Source organism: Anopheles nili, chromosome 2, assembly GCF_943737925.1.
Source record: "Anopheles nili chromosome 2, idAnoNiliSN_F5_01, whole genome shotgun sequence".
Classification (NCBI taxonomy): Eukaryota; Metazoa; Arthropoda; class Insecta; order Diptera; family Culicidae; genus Anopheles; species Anopheles nili.
This window is the reverse complement of record NC_071291.1, coordinates 26,404,441-26,425,301: the sequence shown is the minus strand read 5'-3', so window position 1 is coordinate 26,425,301 and position 20,861 is coordinate 26,404,441. Positions and strand designations below refer to the sequence as shown.

The 20,861-nt window shown below is 48.0% G+C and overlaps 1 protein-coding gene across 1 annotated transcript; it reads right to left on the bottom strand.

The window, feature by feature from the left end:
* Positions 1–2,407: 2,407 nt before the first annotated feature.
* LOC128720497 (uncharacterized) lies at positions 2,408–20,053 on the bottom strand. Its single transcript, XM_053814174.1, has 11 exons — positions 18,913–20,053; positions 14,108–14,998; positions 12,381–12,566; positions 11,682–11,852; positions 6,838–7,062; positions 6,516–6,722; positions 5,573–5,783; positions 5,363–5,495; positions 4,847–5,053; positions 4,493–4,779; positions 2,408–4,424 (listed from the first exon to the last, which is right to left on the bottom strand). The coding sequence occupies exons 1-11, from the start codon at positions 20,051–20,053 to the stop codon at positions 2,408–2,410; spliced, it is 5,676 nt and encodes a 1,891-aa protein (XP_053670149.1).
* Between the last annotated feature and the right edge of the window lie 808 nt (positions 20,054–20,861).

Genomic DNA, 20,861 nt, shown 5'->3' with positions numbered 1-20,861 from the left:
TAAAAACGAGCGCATTGATCAACATGGATAGAATCTTCTGGTGCATTTTTCTTAGTTCCCAATGGTGTACTTTAGTTGCACATTTTTGACGCTTTCTTCTGCCACACGCAAGCACACAATCAAATCGCACACGCGTCACGTGATGGGTAGCAAAACACGCGCTACTTTAAAGCTATCCACACGTGTTGGGTGATTTCATATTGGATTTGTGTCCCTTATGTCGTAGGTGTCCATTTCCCTTTGAATTCACCGTCTCTAGTCCGTCAAGTACTATTTGCTGCTCGATCTGTTACTTTGTTGTCTTCGCTCACACTAAATAACACCACATATGATTAGTTATTTGTTTTCCCGTTGTTGGGACGAGATACTCTTTCACTATTGAGGAAATGCTAGGTACAGTTTCCCATTTTCTAGTCTCCTACTGTAAACACCGCTAGTTGTAGTTCGATCCGTGCTGTAGTTTTTGTTTTAACAACGATCGGGGGCGTAGCGGCTTAGAAAACCTAGTTTACATTTCGTCCTGCCTTTGGCGCGCCAAGGCAGCCTTCTCTATTTGGGGCAGTTATAACCCATGGATCATCCCATGCGAAATGGGCATTACACATTAGCTTAGATTTTCGATATTAGCTCGTTTTTGTTTAATCTTCTTGGAAGAAAAAGTGTGCCGAAATTCAACAACCAACATTAATATCAAATTCTTGTTCCTAATCCTTTTGACTGTACTATGCGATGCTGTTTTTGCTGTATTGTTAGGGTATTCGATTTTGTATAATCGCTAGGAGTATTTCAAAATTGTCAATAGGCTGTAAATATGTCTATAGGTCACTGTTCTATTGTTCTTATTGGAATAAAACTTGTACGAAATCGATGTAATTTGTTGTGCTGCTTCGAAAGCCAATGTTCTTACTGGTCTTTTTCGGCTTCTTGCTATGGGTCATTTAAAAAAGTTTCGATCGTTGTTCGAACGTGTCTATCTAGTGCAAGAAGGTAGAAAATAGATATATGCACGTGTACCACAAGGTAGGCATGGATGAGATAAAATTCAAAAACTTTTATCCAGAACTGTTATATTTTAATAACAGAATATACTTTTTTTTCTAAAGGTGGTAAAGAGGGGGTCTAAGCTCGATTCTATTGGTATTGGGCGAAGTAGCTGAAAGAATAGTGTGCGCTATTCAAAGATATTTTTACTTCCATTTCTTATAAGAGGAGCCCTTGCCCGTATAATCTATGTCATGAGTTGGAGCACATATTAAGGTGAGATCTTGACGAGAGCTGTGATGAAAAAAAGCAATTCTTCCTCTCCTAACCTGTTGTCCGCTCCATTGTCCACGCAATGGAAACAGGAAAAATCCTATTTCAACTACTGTCACAAATCACTGGCATTAGTTTACTGAATGTATATTCGTTACGCTTTAGTATTATCTCTCTCTATCTCTCTGATACTATATTTTTGTTACACTTGTTGCTAGACTCTATTCCTACCTAGGGAACTGTTCTCTGTATAAAAAGGATAAAATAAAACATCTATCATTTTCATTTGAGAGTAATTGATTAGTTCGAGTCCCCCGTTGTACGGATCATGCTGTTGGAAAGACCCGCGTAAACCTTTTCGACCACCAAGGGTGCAATCACCACAGCTAATATCGAGTCAACCATTTCGTTTAAGCTACTGCAACATGGAAACGGACAGGTTCTCCAAATCTATTTAGATAGTGTTTTTTTCTTTTTCTAATGTACTCTAGGTCATGTACGATTTGTACGACTATATTTTGCCCGCTACCGGAGAACCGTTATCGTTCGGTATGGGTATTTGGTATTGATGCTATGTCGATATTCATCGGATTTCGTCAAATTGGCCTGATTAAAATGGCAGCTGTACAATAGCACACGGTTTGAGAAATTTCTCCCAAATGTCTTATGATATCCTTTAAAATGGTTGCTTTCCCACTACTTGGCGTTACTTGGCATATGCTCTTGATGCCATTCTTTTCGCTATTATATATCCTGTAAAAATACCAATATGAGCACTAATTTCGCTCGCTGATTCTAATTTAGATTCCTTTCACATGCCATTCTCCAGTTTTTCTCCTTAGGACCACCCACACATACACACACATACACGCACTATTTTAACTTATATGTTAGAAAATGTACAGTATTATGCAAATAATTTACAAACAAGACGTCACGCACTACTCGTGTTATCATAAATACCTGGAAGGGGCATAACAAAATTTGAACAACAACTACGAATCGGAAATTCGAAAAACTTAACCAATCGAATGTTGATCGAATTATCACATCATCGTTATTATGATTTCCACTTTCCGCTCCTTATTGCCCTTGTTGTGTTTCCAGCGGAGACGTTTGTGCGTGGAACCGCTCCATAGCCAGCATTCAACGGTTATATATCCGCCGTCTCTCGGTTGGAATGTTCGATGGCGGCCAGTAGATCGTGTTTCTGGCGTACGTACAGACGTCCCTTGCGCCACGGGTTTTGCAGCTGTAGCGGTCGGAAGTCGTCCCGAAGACAACGTTCTCGCGCTCCGATCACTGCCACGAGGCAGAAGTTATCTAGTCGTTCCGCGGTGTAGATGGGCCCTTCGCGCCCTTTCAAAACCACCGCCATGTTTAGCTGCTTTACGACCAAATCGATCACTTCACGTGCGCTCGTCTTTGGCGTTACGCGCAGCTTCAACGAAGTCCCGCTCGGTAGACCCGTCTCGTAGGCCGCATACACTTGCAAAATACTGGTGGTTGAAGTACCGCCGCCACCAACGGCACCTTCCGTCGCCGGTTCTGAGCCGCTTGGTTCCGGATCGGTGGTGGCCGTCGCTTGTAACGATTTTTCTACCGCTAGCGCAGTAGAACCGTGATTAGCCGGTTCCAATGATGGTATGGATGTTGGGGCTGCAACTGTTTCACGATGATCCGCATTATCTGATGATTGGTAGGATTTTGTTTCATTTTGTAGTGCCGCTAGCGTTGGTTTAAGGTACGTCGTCGTTAAGATGGGTTTAGTTTCCTCAAAAATCTCCATTTCTTGTTGTTGTTCGCGCTCGATAAAGTTGATCGCCTTCAGCGCCTGATCGCGAGATTTTTTCGCTAGCAGTTTGAACGGTACCGTGCTTCCCGCCGTGACCAGTACTGTTTGGCTAGAGGCTACACCGGGTTGTTGATTGTTGGTGTTTTCCAGATCTTCTACGGTAGGTACGATCTTGGTTGACGTTACCGGAGCAGTGGCCGGAACCACTGGTACTAGGAATGGAGAGCGAACATTCAGTAGCGGACTGGAAGTGGCCGAAAAGCTGGAGTATATAGTTGGGGGTCGTTTCTTACTTCCTGCGCCTCCACCGGGCAGGCCTACCCCAGACGTGCTCATCTTTCCTCCGCCGTTATCAGACGAATGGTGATGATGGGAGCTGTTAAGCGTATCTTCGGAGCGCGATGGAGGTAACCGAGGTACGACGACGAATTCTTTCTCGGGTTCCACGCCTGTCACCGAGTAGTAGCTGCTGTGCGTCGCGACTGAATTGGAGTCGGCACTGTTCTTTCGCGAACCAGCCTGACTCACGTTCAAAAATCGCACACTGTTGTACTTCAACAGCTGTTCGGACTTGGAATGCTCCGCATCGAGAAGCCCGTTGTGACCAAGTGTGTTCTCTACTGCAGGTCCAGGCCACGATCCCCGCCCTGGACTGCTCTTGTGGAAGCTGTTTACACCAGCGTTTGGTGGATGGAGCAACTGCGTTTCACTACCACCTTTTTTATTATCGGTACCATTGCCACCTTTGGGCAGCTTTCCAAAATATGTCGTCTTGTATTCCAGTATTTGCTTCATGTTCAGCTCGGGCATGTTGGCGCGATCTCGAGCGTAACCGATCACATCCATCAACCACCGGACACCTTTCCAGATCGTATTTAAACCCCCCGAAAGTTCCTGCAACTTGGCCAACCGGTCCTTTGCCTTCTGCAGCTCGGAGCTGCTAAACGCTTCTCGGTGCAAATGGTTTGCGAGCATGGTGTCGAGCTCCAGGATGCAGGACAACCGTGAGTACTTCTGGATGATGCTACCCTGATACGTTTTGAGATGTATCATCTCGAAGGCCTGAATGGGCATAGAGAACAGGTCGCCACGCTGCAATAGGCTCTCCTTCTGCCCTGGGACAGCACAGCTACTCTCGGCGGGTGGACAAATGATCAGAAAACTCACGTCAGGGTTGAGTTCGATCACCTCGACGTCGTACAGGCGATGGGCGACTGCCACGTCCACCGGGATGTCCATGTACTGGAACAGGTTATGGACGGCTTTCGTGAGCATTTCGAGAAAATGTAGCTGCACTTCGGTGGGACCTTGCTGTTTAGGTCGGAATTCCAAAATGCTGGAGGGCTTGTGTTGTTTGATCAATTCCCATTCCTCGCTGAAAGCAACGATGATTGAAATCGAGTTATTGAACCATACTTTTAAATAGCATCGCGCACTACTTACGCCGATATGTGAGGATTGTCGCGTATTTTGCAGTGCGGTAGCACATTAGGTGCTTTCACCGGTACCACTACTTGGATCACATCAACCGAGCTCTGCATCTTGAGATAACCGACGTACAAACCGCGCGAGAGACGAATGTTGGACACTTGATGGTAGTTAATCTGCTCCTGAATTGAGTTCATCAGGATTTCGTTGATGTTGCTGTCCTCCGTTGAGAGGGCAAGTTTTTTGTGGATTTTATTCAGTGGTATCCACCGCGAGTTGAGCACCGACACCGCTTTAGGACTCTGCAACAGTTCAGTTCCATGTAATGAGTTGAAACAAAGAGTAAAGAGTCGTTTCGTCGACACCTACCTTAATACAGTTTACACAAGACAGGACGACCGTGCCATGGACGTCTCGTAAAGGCCGATAGAATAATTGTCCCAGATCGGTTATCGATAGTGCGGATTGCATCTGACATGCGGCCGACAGCAGTTTCGTGCGGAAGTGTATCGCCGATGATGCGTTTCGCTCCATGTCCATGCGCAGCAACTTCACGTCGTCCCATGTACATGCCACCTAGTGTACGAAAAACACAATCAGGTAAGTATTGAATCAACTGAATTCGATCGATCAATCTAAATGAATCGATTAAAGGATACGAATACTATACTATACAATTTGTATAAATTGGTTTTGAAAAAAAAAATCATTTTTCAAAAATTCAACTAAAGTTTTCAATCCAGCTGCTGATCATGCCAATGCAATCAATCGAAATTAAGTTATTGTATAAATAAATGAACAACCCTACAACCAGCTCTCACACTGAGCCTTTGGTAGCAAGAGTAGCTCACCATTTTCGCTGATACCATGGGGCGAATAACGTACCTTCATCAGCCAGTAGAAATCCGTGTGTAGGTTGCTGGTGAAGGTTTCATCAATCTCAATTACCGGGACGAAATCTTCATTGGTGAGCAGTAGCTTATCCTCGTGGTACAGCACGCAGGCTAAGTAGATACCCCTGTGAGCGAAACAAACGTGTGCGTTAAGGAACGTTGCCAGTACGGAACAAGAAAATATCTGGAAGAAACGACGTACCGTTTAAGATTTTTCTGGAATTTGGACGCCGCCGAAAACAGCTGCTTGATGGTGGTTTTCTTTTTTGTCGCTCTCTTCTGCTGCTGTCCACCGTCCAGCGCGATCTCGGACGCATCTTCGGGCCGGGCCAGCCGGACGGCGTTGAACAGCTCATCCAGATTGCGTTGCTTGCCCACGAAGCGGTTGTCTCGACCCTCAACGTCACGCCAGCCTACGGTGAAATGTCAAAGGTGAAAGAATTATGTCGTTACTGTCGATGAGCCACAGCGGGGAATTCGAGACGTGCAACATTTCTGTGCCGAGCCACGTCGGATTGCTGGTCCTTTTGCCAGCTTCACAGAGCCAAGCCGGTCGTTATGTGTCCGTTTCCCGAGGGTCTGCTCTGTGGCAATGCTTTTATTACAGCCTATCTGTCGGTGCCAATTCCTGCTTGCTCAGGCGCAAGCCTTGTGTGATAACTACGTGCAAGGATATCAGGAATAAAAACGCACACGTACACCCACACTCACTCTCATACATAAGCAGAACACATTGAGAGTAACGATACAGGGACAAACAAGCAGACAGATGAAATTGGTGTTATTTATCAGCCAGACGATAACTGTAGCCTGCCCGGAGCAGTGCACCCACAGGAACGATGACTGATAACGAAAAAACATGTGCTAAAATCTATGGTTTTACCACGACGCCTTGTGGGTGGAGGTGCTCATGAGAAGAAAAAGAAAATTATAACGTAAAAGTTGGCTTTTGAGCATAGCTACAAAAAATAAGAGGTTTATTCGAGCCTCTTTTGAAGTTTAATAGATAAGAAAAGATTTTAACGATTCTACCGCAAAGCTGCAATTTAGATACCGGCATCGAATTTGTGTATCAAACAAGGACCAAGAAACAGATGTGATCGGCACTAATATGTTGCCGGTATGGTTAGCTTTTGTTTGCTTACTCGATGGGACAACGCAGTTTGGGACGGATTGTTTGTAGGGTCCCCAGCCTTTCACGTTGCCAGCACAGGCTCGAAAGAAGTACCGCCGGCCCTGGATGAGCTCGTTGAGATTGCAGACGGCACCCATGCACCCGTGGAAGCTGCACCATTCGCTAATATCTCGCTCACCCACCACGTTGCTGAAGTCCGACCTAGATGACCATTGCACTGCAATGCACGAATGAATCGAAATGGGTTTATATTCGTTATTATCATTATGCACCGCGCATTGGGCGACCCCAGTTGCAGCCGGGGTAATCGCCATTGCCATCGCTTCACACACCTTTGAATTTGGTAGTTATGGCACCTTCTAGCGGCTCGTACAACCGCAAGCTGACCGCACTGCACCCGGTCACGTCGATGTCGATTCGGTTAGGGACGTCGGGTGGTTTCGTCTGCTCCCAACCGAGTATCATCCGCCGTAGTCCTTTTACGCGGCGCTCCCACAAGCCGACTTGCTTGTCGATTTCGCTACCAGTACAACTCGTTACCGATGGACCGCTGCTGCCTGTAACCATACAGAGAATTTAAACAGTTTGCTTAGAATCCTTTTAGTAATTTTTCATTGCGTAGAAAAGCATTAAAACGTAATTAAAATATTTGAAAATTATAATAAATATTGATTTGAGTTTCCCAAGGTTCTTCTTCTTAAGTGGCGGAACAACTGTTGTCAATGCCTTCTGTTCAGTTAGACATAAACTGTCTAGTTTAGGAAACTAAAATTGAATAAAGAAGACAACCCGTAAAGAGATTCCTTTGTTGATCGTGAGTTTCCATAACCAAGCTTTTTAATCGATTGTGAAAAGCGCCACGTGCATTGTAAACCTTCAAATATGCTTTCAATGAACCGCTAGTGCCCGTTTACCAACGCTTAACAATAACTCCTCTATGATTGTCAACATCCACCCTAGGATGGGGGAAATGCATAACTCTTCGCTATGGACACCACTTTACTCGAAAGTTTCCAATTTCCATCGAAATCACCGCCACTGGGAGTACCGTGGCATTTTTTAATCACAACTCCTCCTGTTTCGAGACCAATTGAATGCGCCAAGAGCATTGAATTACCGTTAAGCGGTGGATTCTTTCGTTGAACGTGCGGATGCACTGCACCGATATGCAAGGAGTAAGAGCACATTTTCCTCGTGCTTTTGAACAACTCAACTGTAATGTGATTATTCCCGTGTTTCAAAGGAATTTTCGTACTTGCCATAGCGCTCGATGGAAAAGGCGATCGACACAGAAGCCGAGCGTTGGCGCCGGATGGCACTGGCACATCTTGGATATTGATATTCTTGATGCATATTTTATGCAATAAAATCCTTTGCTTCCAGGCATTTTTGTACTGGTTTGCTTTGTGCTACAATCAAGGCGTACAGGGGTGTTGGGAAAAAAAGGCACTATTAGGAGATTCGAAGACCATTGGAAGGCCAATTTCATTCTCCAACGGCACTCGAATGATACATTTAATACATTTTTGATGTCATTTTAAATAGTGGCTTTTGGTAAATGCCTTACGCTATTTCTTTTTAATCGAGCAATTGAAGGTGATGTTAGAGTTTTGTACACCATTGACAAAATTGGTTACATGCTACTAGACGGTCATTTAAGGATACATAATTTTGATGAAACTGTTCTACCGGCAAAGATACTGGCAATCATCAGGACCACCGCTTACGTGACCCATGAATTGATTGGGAAACCCGGTAGTGCGTTTTGTTAGATCACATCACTGCCATATCACATCATCTGGCACAGTCCATGGTTGATGTTCTATTAGGTGTCATGTTTCGAAGCACATAGCCAATGTTGCGAAATATCCTTGCAACGTGACAACGTGATAATCCTTGCTGATGCTTTGGCAACCAAAAAAAAATACAAAAGCTAACAATTATGACGTGTTTCGACGCACGGACCGAATAAGGGCGAATCATTGGGTTGCTACTTCAGTGGGACGACAAAAGTGGGATGAGAGCGATGATACAGTTTACGAAACAGGCAACTTAATCTCGTTACGAAAACAAAGTGAAAAGGGTCATAAACTTCCAAATTAAAACGGCATCCTAAAACGAAGCGAAACGGTCGTTTGGCCGGCCGAGCTTACCACAAAAGATAGTCCCCGATTTAACTTTGAATGTAAACCCCCCTCTGTTGAATTGCAATTGCAAAGTTCTTTGCGAAGTACTCATACCAGAGACCGTGCATCAGAGTCTGAGTCCCTCCGAAAGGACGAACTCCGTTGGTCCGCAAGGCACAACTTTTGTTTTGTTCATAACATCTGGCCAGATTTTGCTTTACACGTCGCTTTCGGTAGTTGTAAAGTGCGGAAGCTGAAGGTAAAAATAAACGCAACTTCATTGTCCAGAGAAATCCAGCGAGGGTCGTATTGTGGGCAACCGTGAGAAGTCAGTGAGAATCTAAAGTGTGTTGTGGTGTTTTCGAGTTGTGATTCGATTTGCCAAAAGCAGAAAATCGCCACAAGGTTTGAACGTGAAGCTTGTACTTTTAATTACTGAAAACAAAAGACGCCATTTTTTTTGCGACATCCACACAGTGAAAGTCGTTTAGAAACAACGTAGCATTTTTAAATACGCACGTATACTAACAACTTACCGGATGCTTGGTTTAGCTAGACATGTTTTTGTTGGTTATCAAATTGAATCTAAAAAATATCTAGCCCTAATATAGGATAATCTAACTGTTCTCCTTGTCATTGGATCGGGTTCATATAAAGTAAAGAATCATCGAAAAATCCACGAATGCTCCCTGCTGAGTAATAGATGTCGCCACTATAGTTGCCACAAACGTCTGACAAAAGAGCGCCTACGTCAAATTCCAAAATTACACTCGGCCACATTGGCTTGCATTGCCATCGTTGCCATAGCAACGGACATACGTTGTTGATGTAGACTGCAGGTTTGATTTCATTCGCCGAAAACAGTTTCATCCACCATGCCATTGATACCGAAAAATTACACCTGGCAACAACGGAACAGTGACGACGGTGAAAGCGAAAACCTACCGCCACATATTCTGTTGCGAGTACCGTGTCCCGGGAACCGGCTTCAGCAGGACGATATATTCACCACGGAGCAATTTCTGAAAATCTCCCGCACGCCATTCTACTGGGAGCTGTTTTTGCGACATCAAATCGATCCAGATGCGAGCCGTTGCAGTATCCTTGAAAACGAGGTTGTGTTCGAGTTGGTCAAACAAGACCCTGTTGGGCACTGGGATGAGATCGAACTGGACATTCCTCGCACGGAGCGAACAGCACTCAAGGAGAAATTCTTGGAACACCACCGAGCGCGTCTCGAAGAGCGCTCGAAGAGACGGGCGGTCGAACAGGATCGCAAGAAGAAGGACGAAATTCACCGGCAGATTGAACGGGAGCGGTGCGACCGGTCCACCATCGACAGTTTGCTGGAGCAATCGAAGGAGCGCGAGTTGAAGCGAATCGAGCTGGCAATGGTGAAGGAGTATCGGCCCGACCCGTCCACATTAGCGGGATCGTTAACCCGAAAAAGTCCTTCCAGAACACCTTCCAATCAGGAGGCAGGTGTTGCTGCACCACCAGAACCACCGCCGGCGGTTCGACGCTCCGGTACGCTCGAAGTAACGTTCACCAAGCGAACGTTCGTGACTCCGCGGCGTGAATCGATGGAACAGGCCGAACAGGAGTGGATTCGCAAGCAGGCGGCAGCTCGAAGGACGATCGGCTTCACCGATGACGACCTACGCCCGGAAGAACGAAACCCGGAGTGGCTGAAGCAACGCGGTGATGCTTTTTTCCAGCAGAAAAACTTTCTCGCCGCCATCTCGGCCTACAGCGCCGGTATACGGCTTACGCAGGATTACTACTCGCTGTTCCTAAACCGATCGGCCGCGCACTTAGCGCTCGAGCATTACCAACGCTGTGTGCGTATTCCGCCGATGAGCTTTTAGATTATCCTCTCCCTGTGGCCCTTGCTTGGTCGAAGGAGCAACAGCGAAGGAGGTTCTGCTTTCTTTCCCTAACGATATTCATTCTTTTTCGTGCAATCCTTTCTCCCGCAGGCTGAGGATTGCTCGGCGGCGCTGGAACTTTTGCAACCTGCCGTAGAGGCGAATCGGAAGGCCCGGGTGACCTGTCTGGCACGTCGCGGTGCTGCCCTCGTGAAGCTGGGCTTTCTTCAGCAAGGATACGACGAAATGGTGGCCGCAAGTCGCCTCGATCCAGACGAGGCAAGTCTACGGCTGGAAGTGAACCACTTGAAGCGCCTGCTAGATGAGCAAGTCAGCGACGAATCTGACGGCTAACGATTACGTAGAGGGACGAAATTGCAAGGTGAGTGGCTTCAAGAAGAATCCGCTCCTTGGGTGGAGGTAGTTGAGAAATAAATTCCTTCCGTTTTCCTTTTTATCTCCTTTCGATGGAAGTAGTTGAGAAATAAATGTATTATTAAAAACACATTGTTGCTGCAACGTGTTCCATTTGATCGGTAGCATTCGAAACGGAACAGTTAAAACGTAGGCAAACTATTTCGTAATATTCAACAGTGCTTTAACCAACAGTAACACAGCCGTTTCAGGGGGAATTCTGAATTTTTAGCTACGACTACCCATGGGTTTTTAAAATTCTCTTTAATCTATTTTTGCGAACGAATGAAAACGACCAATCTACTACAATATTTAGTGCTTCGCTGCTCGCTTTTCCACTTCGCAGCACGCTTTTTAACGTGCTTCAACTTTGTTTAAGTGTGAGTTTTGGCGGCACTCATTATAAAAGCAGTTTCAAAAGAGCGCTCAAAACTCTGAACAGCTTCACAACCCATAGAGTAAAGGCGAGCTGGAAGAGGATTCGTTCGTTGGCCGTGCCGGAAATTATTCGGGCGTCAAGCGCCATAATTGTACCTTCATCAGGTTACGCCAAAAAGGACAACTATGGGTGGCACGTTATCTTATCTACTTGCACGAACGACTAGACGGCAACGGGACTCAAATTGACGAAGAACATCAAACGCATTGTCCCAGCGTTCCGACAACGAAAGGGCAGCATTTTTTTTTTTGTGTTTTTGTTTTTGATGTAGCAAATTTTCTCCGGGTCAACCCGGGGTCCATTCGTCCATATCTCTGATCCCAACTTACCAATGATGTTCGAGAAGGCCGTTTTGCTGGCGTTGGTTCCGGAACCGGGGCGGTCGTTTCCGGTTGCGGCCGCCTGGTTACCGTCGAAGTTTCCCAGCTCGTGTACGGTCGCTTCGGCGTCGCAGAGGAGATTGTTCAGGTGCAGGCCCATGTTGCTGTTGGCCGCGTGAACTAATTGGGAGAGACAAGGTGATTTCGTTAGCGTCGTAAATGGCTATCGAGCAAGAGGCTGTCAAGTGTCGTTTGACCGTCCGCCATCGGCCACGTGGCCCCACAAGAAGGACCCTCAGCCATGTCAGCAGCAACTGCTGCTCCAACGGCTGGTCCGGAGTAGTCGGATGGCGCTATTTTTAGTCGTGTAACGTATGCGCGCATCCAAGGACTTCGGGGTCGTCTCGGTTGTGCTGAGAGCACACACACATCAGTTTGTCCTTCGAGCGTATAGTTTTTAATTACGAAAATTAATTAAAGCCACAAATTGTCTGCAGGGAAATCTACGGCGTCTGCGGTGTATAAATAATACGGTTTTACAATTTTTCGCTAACATCTTCGCGCCGCTGTGCGTCATTAAAAATGTAAGGATTAAAGATAACGCGACGTTCTTTAAGAAGTGCCTTTGAACACACCCACATACTTTCAAAGGATTTTCGCTTGGAAACAGACAAGGAAGCTTTAGTGGCGCTGCAGAGAAATACCTACCAGAATGTGCATTCTCGATGGCGCCCTGCTGCAGCAGCATCTTGGTCATCGAACGGTTATTGCTGAGCACGGCCACGTCCAGCGGCGTGAGACCATCGCTGTTGAGGCTGTTAACGTCCACGTCCGTGCTTTCCAGGATCGTGCGTGCCTTTTCCAGATGGCCATGCTCGACGGCCGAAAAGAGTGCTACAGAACGAGATAGCGGGTAAAAGCAGGAAAGAATATTTAGCACTAAAAACCGTAGGAAGCAAAAGAAAAATCATATTCTATAAAACGTTGAAAAGGGATTGGCGGCAATGCGGATTCCATCGACGCACTGGCCGCCCTCGGAGTGGTTTCGATTGCTGCAACCCGTTGCTGATGGCAACGATTAAACGGCTCAGTGAACCGTAAAAAGGTTCGAAACTTTTAGCAGCTGTCAAAAAGGGGGCCGCGAACATTAGGCACATCCTGCAAGTGCTGAAAAGAATGTAAATATTTGCGTGCGATTCCTTCGAAACTTTGCAAATGATTCGCGTGACGACGGTGGAGCTGCTGGTTAAAATTGTAAGCTACGCTTTTTTATAACTTAAACCGTAGACTATATTAACAAAGCAGCCGCCATATGCCGTTCGGAGCCATACCGAATTTGACTATGATCGTGACAACTACCTGACGGTACGACACGTTCAAAAAGACCCATAATCCCGAATGCTAACAACCGTGCGCGTCTTTGACGTGATTAAATTACAGTAAGTCGGATAAATATTTATACCCATTAACGCAATGTTTGCTTTAAATCAACGCACTTCCGAGAAGCGAATCCTTCTTTACCAAGGGAATAATTAATGCCATTACGCTTGCAGCACGCAATCGCCTCGTTTCCACCATCGCATCAAAAGACGACCATTCAAGTGGGATCATAATTCGACAATTGGAGAAGGTCCACCATACATTCCCACCACCCTCGCATCCCGGGTGGTATATTTATATAGCGATAAAGCGCGTAATGAAGCGCGCTTCAGTGCGCTTGGTTTTTCACCGCACACGGTGCAATCAAAGCGACAGCTGATCCATTTCCAGTACGGTGCAGAGAGCACCGCACCGTCGGGTGATGGTTATGATTAATGCACCGAGAGTCCACCGTCTCCCGGGTGTGTATGATGAATATCTGCCGCTCATCCATCGTACCATCACCACCGGTAGCATGGCAGACAAGGTCCCCTTCTCCACGAAGCAATCGCGATAATTGCCCATAAATAATCGATGAACCGTACGCATATCGATACACTCGGTTGGGCGCTTGCGATCGGTGGTCTAATGAAAGGATACGATTTAAACGTGTTTGCCGCCGCTCGATTGGTGATCCAACCGAATTTAGTGCGTTTTTTTGCCGGTGGTGTGATGTGAGACAAGCGGTCATCAATAACGGACGTTAATTCGGTTTATATCAGAATTCTTATCATCTGTCAGACAATTAGAAATAAATCGATCAAAGCTACAACCACATAAAACTTTCGTTGAGTGGCTGCTCATTAGTTTACTATTTTACAGAACAAAAACCCCACTCCTTTGCTCAATCTCGCAGGATCATCAGCACTCAAGAGACTTCAAGTGTCTCCGAACGCCTGCAATCCTAATTCAAATCGAGCAAACATAAATCCTGTTTATCCATGCACGAAACGGCAACGAGCATAATCCATGAAAGTACCCCTAAAACGAATCAAACCGCTCCCAAGGACCTTTACCGTGCAGATGAATGTTAATTTGGGTCAGCTTGTCTAGCTGCGCCTGTAGCTGCTTGTGTTGCTTCTTGTTCGGGAGTTTCTTCTGCTTCCAGTAGGACGGTGGTGCGGCCACCGAGTGTTGCTGCTGCTGGTATCCGGGCAGCGGCGACACGCTCTTGGCGTTGTGCACCGCCAGGACATCGACGGACGTGGTCGTAGTGGTGTTAGCCATCGACGCGATGCTACTCAAATCGCGCCCATCACTCACGGTGAGCCGGTTCGAGCGCAGCAGCAAATGTTGCGCGTTCCGAGCGTTCCGTTCTGCTTCCGCTACACGGCCCTTAAGGGTGGCACCGGAAGCGTCCGCCATCACGGTTCCCTCCTCGGCGGAGCTGGTCGAGAGGTGGCGCGTTTTCTTCACGATTTTCGGCGAATGAGTCTGTGGGCGAGCCTGTGGTGCGATTGCCGAGCCTGGGCCCGCACCGGGCGGGTGTTGTTGGTGGGGCAAAAGGTACTCCATCCGGCTACCGGAAGCGGCGGAGGAGCTGCTTGAGAGGTTGGGCGAGCTGGCGCTCGAGATGCGGCTCAGTACGGGCGAGGTGACCGCTGCCAGCAGGGAACCGAATGGGGAGCTTTTTGGGGTTTTGCGGCCCGGACTTCGGCACACCTCATCTTCGTAGGTCAGCGAGCAGGCGCTGGCGGTTGCGACGGTAACGGGCAGGGACAGGACCGAGGCCGTGGCCGTTGTTTGCGTTTCGATCGTGGACAGCGAGCAGCTCGAGCTGGCACCGGATTGACGCTCGGGAGACGGTGGTTCCGCACCGGACCGGGATATGGTTGGACAGGGAATGCGGCAGCTCGGAAGCTCGAGGTTCGATAGTGACCTCGTCACCAGCTCCGGAAGACTGATTTCTGCTTACGATGATGGAGAGGCGCGCGAGCGAGCGTGAGGTTGAAACAATGAAACGAAAATGAAGAAGAAAAAAACAAAAAGGGAAAAAATAAGAAAAAAATGCAATAAGCAAACTTAAAACAAAATCAATAAAGCGTTCGAAAAGTAGCGAGTGAAAAGAAAGTACAACCCAAGCAAGCTAATGAAGCTAATGAAAGTCAAAATTTCCCAATGCAAAACCTAAAAAGGATGAACAAAACGAAAGGGAGAGAAACAAAAATAAACGAGTACGGAAGTGGACAAAAAAGCGGTGGAACCAAACTCTAACAAGCGAAACGGGTATTACCGGGGCTCCTTTTGCCTTCTTAAATGGACAAATTAATTGGACACAATAAAACACCCGGCGGTGCAGCAGCTGGCGGTCCGTGTCACGGGACCACCCGCTCGGGTCTTATTAGCATCCCAAGAAAACGGTTTTATGTGAAACGGTTGGCCCACTCCGCTCCGGATCGTCAGCAACTTCCGGATGTTCCGGGTCGGGAGGACAAGCCCGTGCTCTAGCTTCGAGCCACGGCAGCCGGAACGGCTGTAAATTGTTCTCAATTTATATTTCACCTTCCTCGGTCACCCGTGCCTGGTGTCCTTTCCTCTGAGAGGGAAACGCTTTCGAATGGCATGTCTCCACTTCATCAGCACCTCAAGGATGGGAACGTCCAAATAGCCAAAACGACAGGACGCGCCCGGAGGCAGACGGAGTTTAAATCTTCACACCGGCGAATGTGCACCACTTCCGGGTGTTTTCATCCGACGCAGGCTAAGCTAATGAATGGACCAGTTGATCCGGTTGCTGAACGTGAGCCGGGTCGCTTTCCCAGACGCTTTCCAAATAGGCCACGCCGGTTTCAGTGGTGCTAATCTGAAGCATTTATTGTTCACCGAGCGATGCTTCGCTGCATGCGACTGCAAATGCAACTGCACATCGGCGTGCCTCGGGTGAATGTGAGCGCCATTCATCAAGTAAAAAGCCAGCTAAATGTATCGTCATTCATTAAACGGGCAGGCGGACGATCTCTTCTGGTACGGATGTTCCGGTACTTCCCAAACCGAAACGCATCCTGCTGCTAGTATAGCTCGCCGTTCTTGCGCTTCGCTGGAAGAAATTTAATATTTTTAAAGCGTGCAAATGACGGGCGCCAGTTTTTCACATCGCCTTCACATCCTTTCGGACGCCCTAACGCCCGGGGCAGAGTGTTGATAGAAGAAACAATCCTTTCGCCCTTGGCACTGCCCCGGACGGTTGGCTAGGGTTCGCACCAACCATTCCAACGGCGCACCAACCGGTGGCGCTAATGGAATAACCGCCTTCAGCGCCGCCTAACCGCGTTTTAGCGAGTACACCCCGGCCAGGGTGTTGAGTGCACTCTCCGCGTCGCTTCAAAGCTCCACCAGAACTACCATGCAGCAAAAAGGACCGCTGCGTTGGTCACAAGACCTCGCAGGACGAAAGACGCCAGCGAGTTACCCGCTAAGAAGCGAACGCGCCATGGGAATAGATTGAAACAAAACACCTTCGTGAAAAACGAGGTAGCTGTGGGCCATGGTGAAACGGGGCACATCGCTCTGTCACACGCCACTTTTCACTCTGTGCTCTAGAGAGAGAGAGAGAGTGAGGAAGGTTTTTCCGCAACTCAACAGCGTTCAGGGAGCTTCTTACGGTGAACTGGGAAGCACCACAGTAGAACGTCCCAAAAGAGGTCCACTAACAGTTGAACGGTTTGAATGTTACTATTTTTATCGTGCCAGTTGGTCCGGTGGCGTGTCGAGTGAAGAGAGGCGAGAGGCAAGAAGGTTAAAGGAAGGAGAGAGGACTTTTCACCAGAGCCGCGGAAAAGCACCAGAGCGGCGAGTACGCTTTTTGTTTTCCTTTGCACTTTGCCACGCGGCGGAAAAACTCATCTTGATGAATCGAAGTGGCAGCCGTCGCTGGAGAAGGATGTGTTGGGAGTTTGCTTCTTTGCTTGCTTTATCGTGGTTGTGTTTTTTTCGTGGATGGGATTTTCAACACACCCTCCAGTACACCTCCACCGAGGTGCGTCTGGTGACGAGGCGAGCGTAGATCGTTTCGCCATAAATTGCATCCGTTTTAAGCGCGCGTTCGTTTTCCGTTCGCTTTTTCGCCGCCCTAGCGTCCGAGGGCACGGTGACTAATGGTTCAACGTGAGATCGGTCGGCACGGGAAAAGACAAATCGACAGCTGACGAACGATGGAACCAGCGCGCGTCTGCATCCTTTCTCCCGGTATCCTTTTGATCCAATCGGACTGATCCATCTCGCAGCGAGGGCGGAAAGTAAAAGAAACCCGCGTCGTAGTCCAAAGACCCGCGGGTGGGTGAAAAAAAGCGTCCCACAAATTACACCGTTTGGATTAATGTGCTTCACACGAGCGCCGAGGGTGTGATATGGAATTGATATTTATTTTCCACCGCACGTGGCTCACATTTCATTTGAGTTCTTCTTTTATTTTACGTCACTTTGAAATTCCCTGGGACAGTTGTGCGATGTTTCAATCACCACGATCCAGACGAAGTGTGAGAAATGAATACATCAAGATAGAGATATATTTCAACGACACAGCGTAGAGGATATTTAAAATAGCGTCTTGCAAATACCAAAAAAAAACAGACACACAATATCAACCGCTGCGGGCGTTCCGTTCATTCGATGTAATAGAATATTAATCTACTAGGCCACACGATTGAGGCCAAATTAGAAAGGTCAAGCCGGTCAGGCGGTTAATAGAAAAGGTATCCATTAAAGATTACTTCGAGCTCTCGTCGGTGGACCTAATTTTCCACCGGTGTATTTGGGGATCTGCAAACGATCCTTTTAATGCCGGTCCCAGCTGACGCCGGGGAGCAAAACCCGGTGAAATGGAATCAACATTTGATTTTCCGGGTACTCGGTGAAAAGCTCTCGAAAAATACGACAACCACAAATGGTGACTAGAATTTCCCAACCTATAAATAGAACGGAGTACGGTCGACGATTTTCAGTGGCCGGTGCTTTCGTGGCCATCGGAGCAATAGTGAGGCGCCTTTTTCTACCCCAATCGTAGTTGGCCATCGAACGGGGTAGGTTGTCATTGTTATATTCATGGGGTGCCCCGGTGGCACCATTTGATTATGCCATCAAAACTGGTGCCACCCCACGTGGCATTGCATGTGGCACGATGCTTTTGATATTACATCGATAAATTTCTTTGCAATCAGTTCGGGGAATTAGTGCCGAACGGGCTGTTTGATTACCCATCAAGCAGGTTGATTGCATGTGCTAACGATTTTTATCCTCTTCGTTGCATTCTGTGTTACTAAGTAATATGCTTTAAAAATCATCGAATGAACCGACAAAAGACGCCTCTTGGGGGAAAAATAATCACACTTGCAGCAGCTGCTGGACAAAGGACGATTCGCAATTTAGTGTTCAACTTCAGTCTTCCATTAGGCGACCGGACAACTGTGAATCTTGCATGCCATCGGTAGTGACCTACCCAGCACAAATTGACACGTACACACGCGAACGGTACACAACTATTTGTCTCTCACCGCTGCGCACATGTATGAAATAAGTTGTGCTCGCATTTCCGCCTCCAAGGAGCCCTGTCAGGAGTTCCACCGAGCAATGGTATCGCCAAGTGCGCGATTGCAATTTGCCGCTGAGTGTGCAACTTTGCCCCGGGCGCTTGTCGCCCTCGCACCGGTACTTGATAAAGTTTGAACAATGTTCGTCCACCGATGTGGAACCCCCTGTGAGGCAACCGCCATCGACATATTACCGGCAGGACGCGGTTGGTATAACTTTTTGCCTTGCCAACCCCAAACCCCCGTAAAGGAGCGCTCCCTCGAGAGAGAGAGAGAGCGGATTATGTGAGCCTTACTGGTGCTACTGTTCGCCCACACGGATCCTTTCCGTATGGTAGCCGTCCTCGAAATAGCAAGTTGGCGCTCCGGCTGAGCTCCTTCTGATGCCGGTGCTTGCTGGTCAACGGATCGGTCCGTTCCTTCGATATTGACCGTCACCTTCTGCTCGCCGGACACCGCAATTCCTGCTGCTCGTGGTGCAGCTTCTTGCGGTTGCTGTTTTCTGACCACCGTTAGCTTCGATTCCGGTGCTGGATGTTCCTTATCCCTGGGTGGGTTAGGCCGTACCACCCCGATTACGGCGACGTTCGACTCGGCTGGCCGTCGGTGAACTTTCAGCGAGCCTTGAGTGGCGTTCGCACGGGAAAATCCTTCCACCAGCAAGGCGGCCGCCTTTGGGGGTACATTTTCCGGGAGAGGCACTCCATCGGGGCGTATCGGTATCGCACCGTTGTCGGTACTGGCCACTTCTGGAGTGCGATTTTCCTGCAACACCTTCGTCTGCAAACGGCGCAGCTCCTGATACGTGAGCTTTAGCTTGTGCAGCTTGTGTCGTAGACTGCGCCGTACGTCATCGTTGCTGGGCCGGAAAAATGATTCTTTGGAGCGCTTGCTGGTGTTGGTACTGCCGCTACTGGTGGTGGAGGTGTTGTTGATCGAAGGAGACCTCGCTAGATCACCCACGGTCGGTAGGTGAGCGTAAGCCATCCTTGCACTACACGAGCTGACCGTGCTTCCGGTGGCGTTTCCACCTGGTTTCAGCTTCGTGCGTAAACTACGCAACGAGTTAAAGGACGATCGCATCGAGTGGCTGCGGCGAAAATGTTGCCCACCATCAGCGGTGTTGTTGACCACTGGTTCGACTCGCACGCGTACCATCGTCGTCGAGTCACTGTTGTCGGTTGAGTCAATCGATCGGGTTGCTGGTGTGACACTCTCGATCCTGCTATCCTGCTGTTGGTCGTCGTACGTTTCAGAGCTGTCGTTGAACACGGCGTTGAAGTAGCACGCATCAGCAGCGAGTCCTCCACTGCGCTCGGTCGTACCGCGATAAAACGACGCTTTTTCACGGCTGTCAAAAACGGACCGCCGACTGGCGGTGCATTCGAAAACGTGCCCGACACTTGATTCGCTGTTTGCATTGCGCAGTTTGTCCATCGTGTGCGCCACTATCGATCGCGTCGCGGTTCGTTTTCCTGCCTAGGTTTTCAGTTGGCTGTCTACACATGAAGCAATCACATTACAAATCAAAACTCGTCGCCTACTGCGAGTCACGCAAGCCGCGCGGAAAGAAATCGACAATCGCGCGGATCGCTCGTTTGACGGACGCAAGGATATTATTCACAGGGGGCAAGAACGCGCGGGCGTGAAAGCGAGAGGAAAACGTAGTGTGAGAGAAATATTTCATGAGAAGCATTGATTCGGTTAAATTGTTATGCATGAGTTACACAATATTGATGCCGTGCTGCAAATCGATTTCAGCAACAACCCTACGCGGGCTATTTCCTTTACTTGTTTACTATTTCCCTGCCAGCAAGGTTAGCTCACTACTTTCCCCAAATTTTGTGCAACCCTCTCGGAAATGGAAGACTTTTTTTTATCTTTCGCTTACACCCAACGCCGCTGGTTTCGAAACGGTTAGTTTACCTTTCCGCAGCACCGGTTTTAAATCACACCGAATCGCACAGGGAAGCAAAAATTTTTATCCAATTCAATTTGCTCTCATCCCACCGATCTATCCCTTTTCCCCGAAATCGATTTTTTAATCGAAATCGATGCTCGCTCCTCGCCGGATTCGAAATTTATTGCACACGAAACGGACGGGAGGCGTCGGCGGCGGCGGCGATTCGATGGAAAACCTGGCCCTAGTAAACAAAACGCCGTGGCTCTCCCTAGCAGACCGGATAATGGTTTTAACGGGAGGGCTCTGTTGCGCAACAGCGTCTTCTTCATTTTCTGCGTTTCG

What these genes read in the sequence shown, in the direction of transcription:
- LOC128720497 (XM_053814174.1), bottom strand. Translation starts at nt 20,053, where the DNA reads ATGGACAAACTGCGCAATGCAAACAGCGAATCAAGTGTCGGGCACGTT. An exon ending in AAACTGCGTTGTCCCATCGA is followed by an intron (nt 5,784 to 6,515) that starts GTAAGCAAACAA and finishes ATTTCACCGTAG; the next exon opens with GCTGGCGTGACGTTGAGGGT. An exon ending in GACAATCCTCACATATCGGC is followed by an intron (nt 4,425 to 4,492) that starts GTAAGTAGTGCG and finishes CGTTGCTTTCAG; the next exon opens with CGAGGAATGGGAATTGATCA.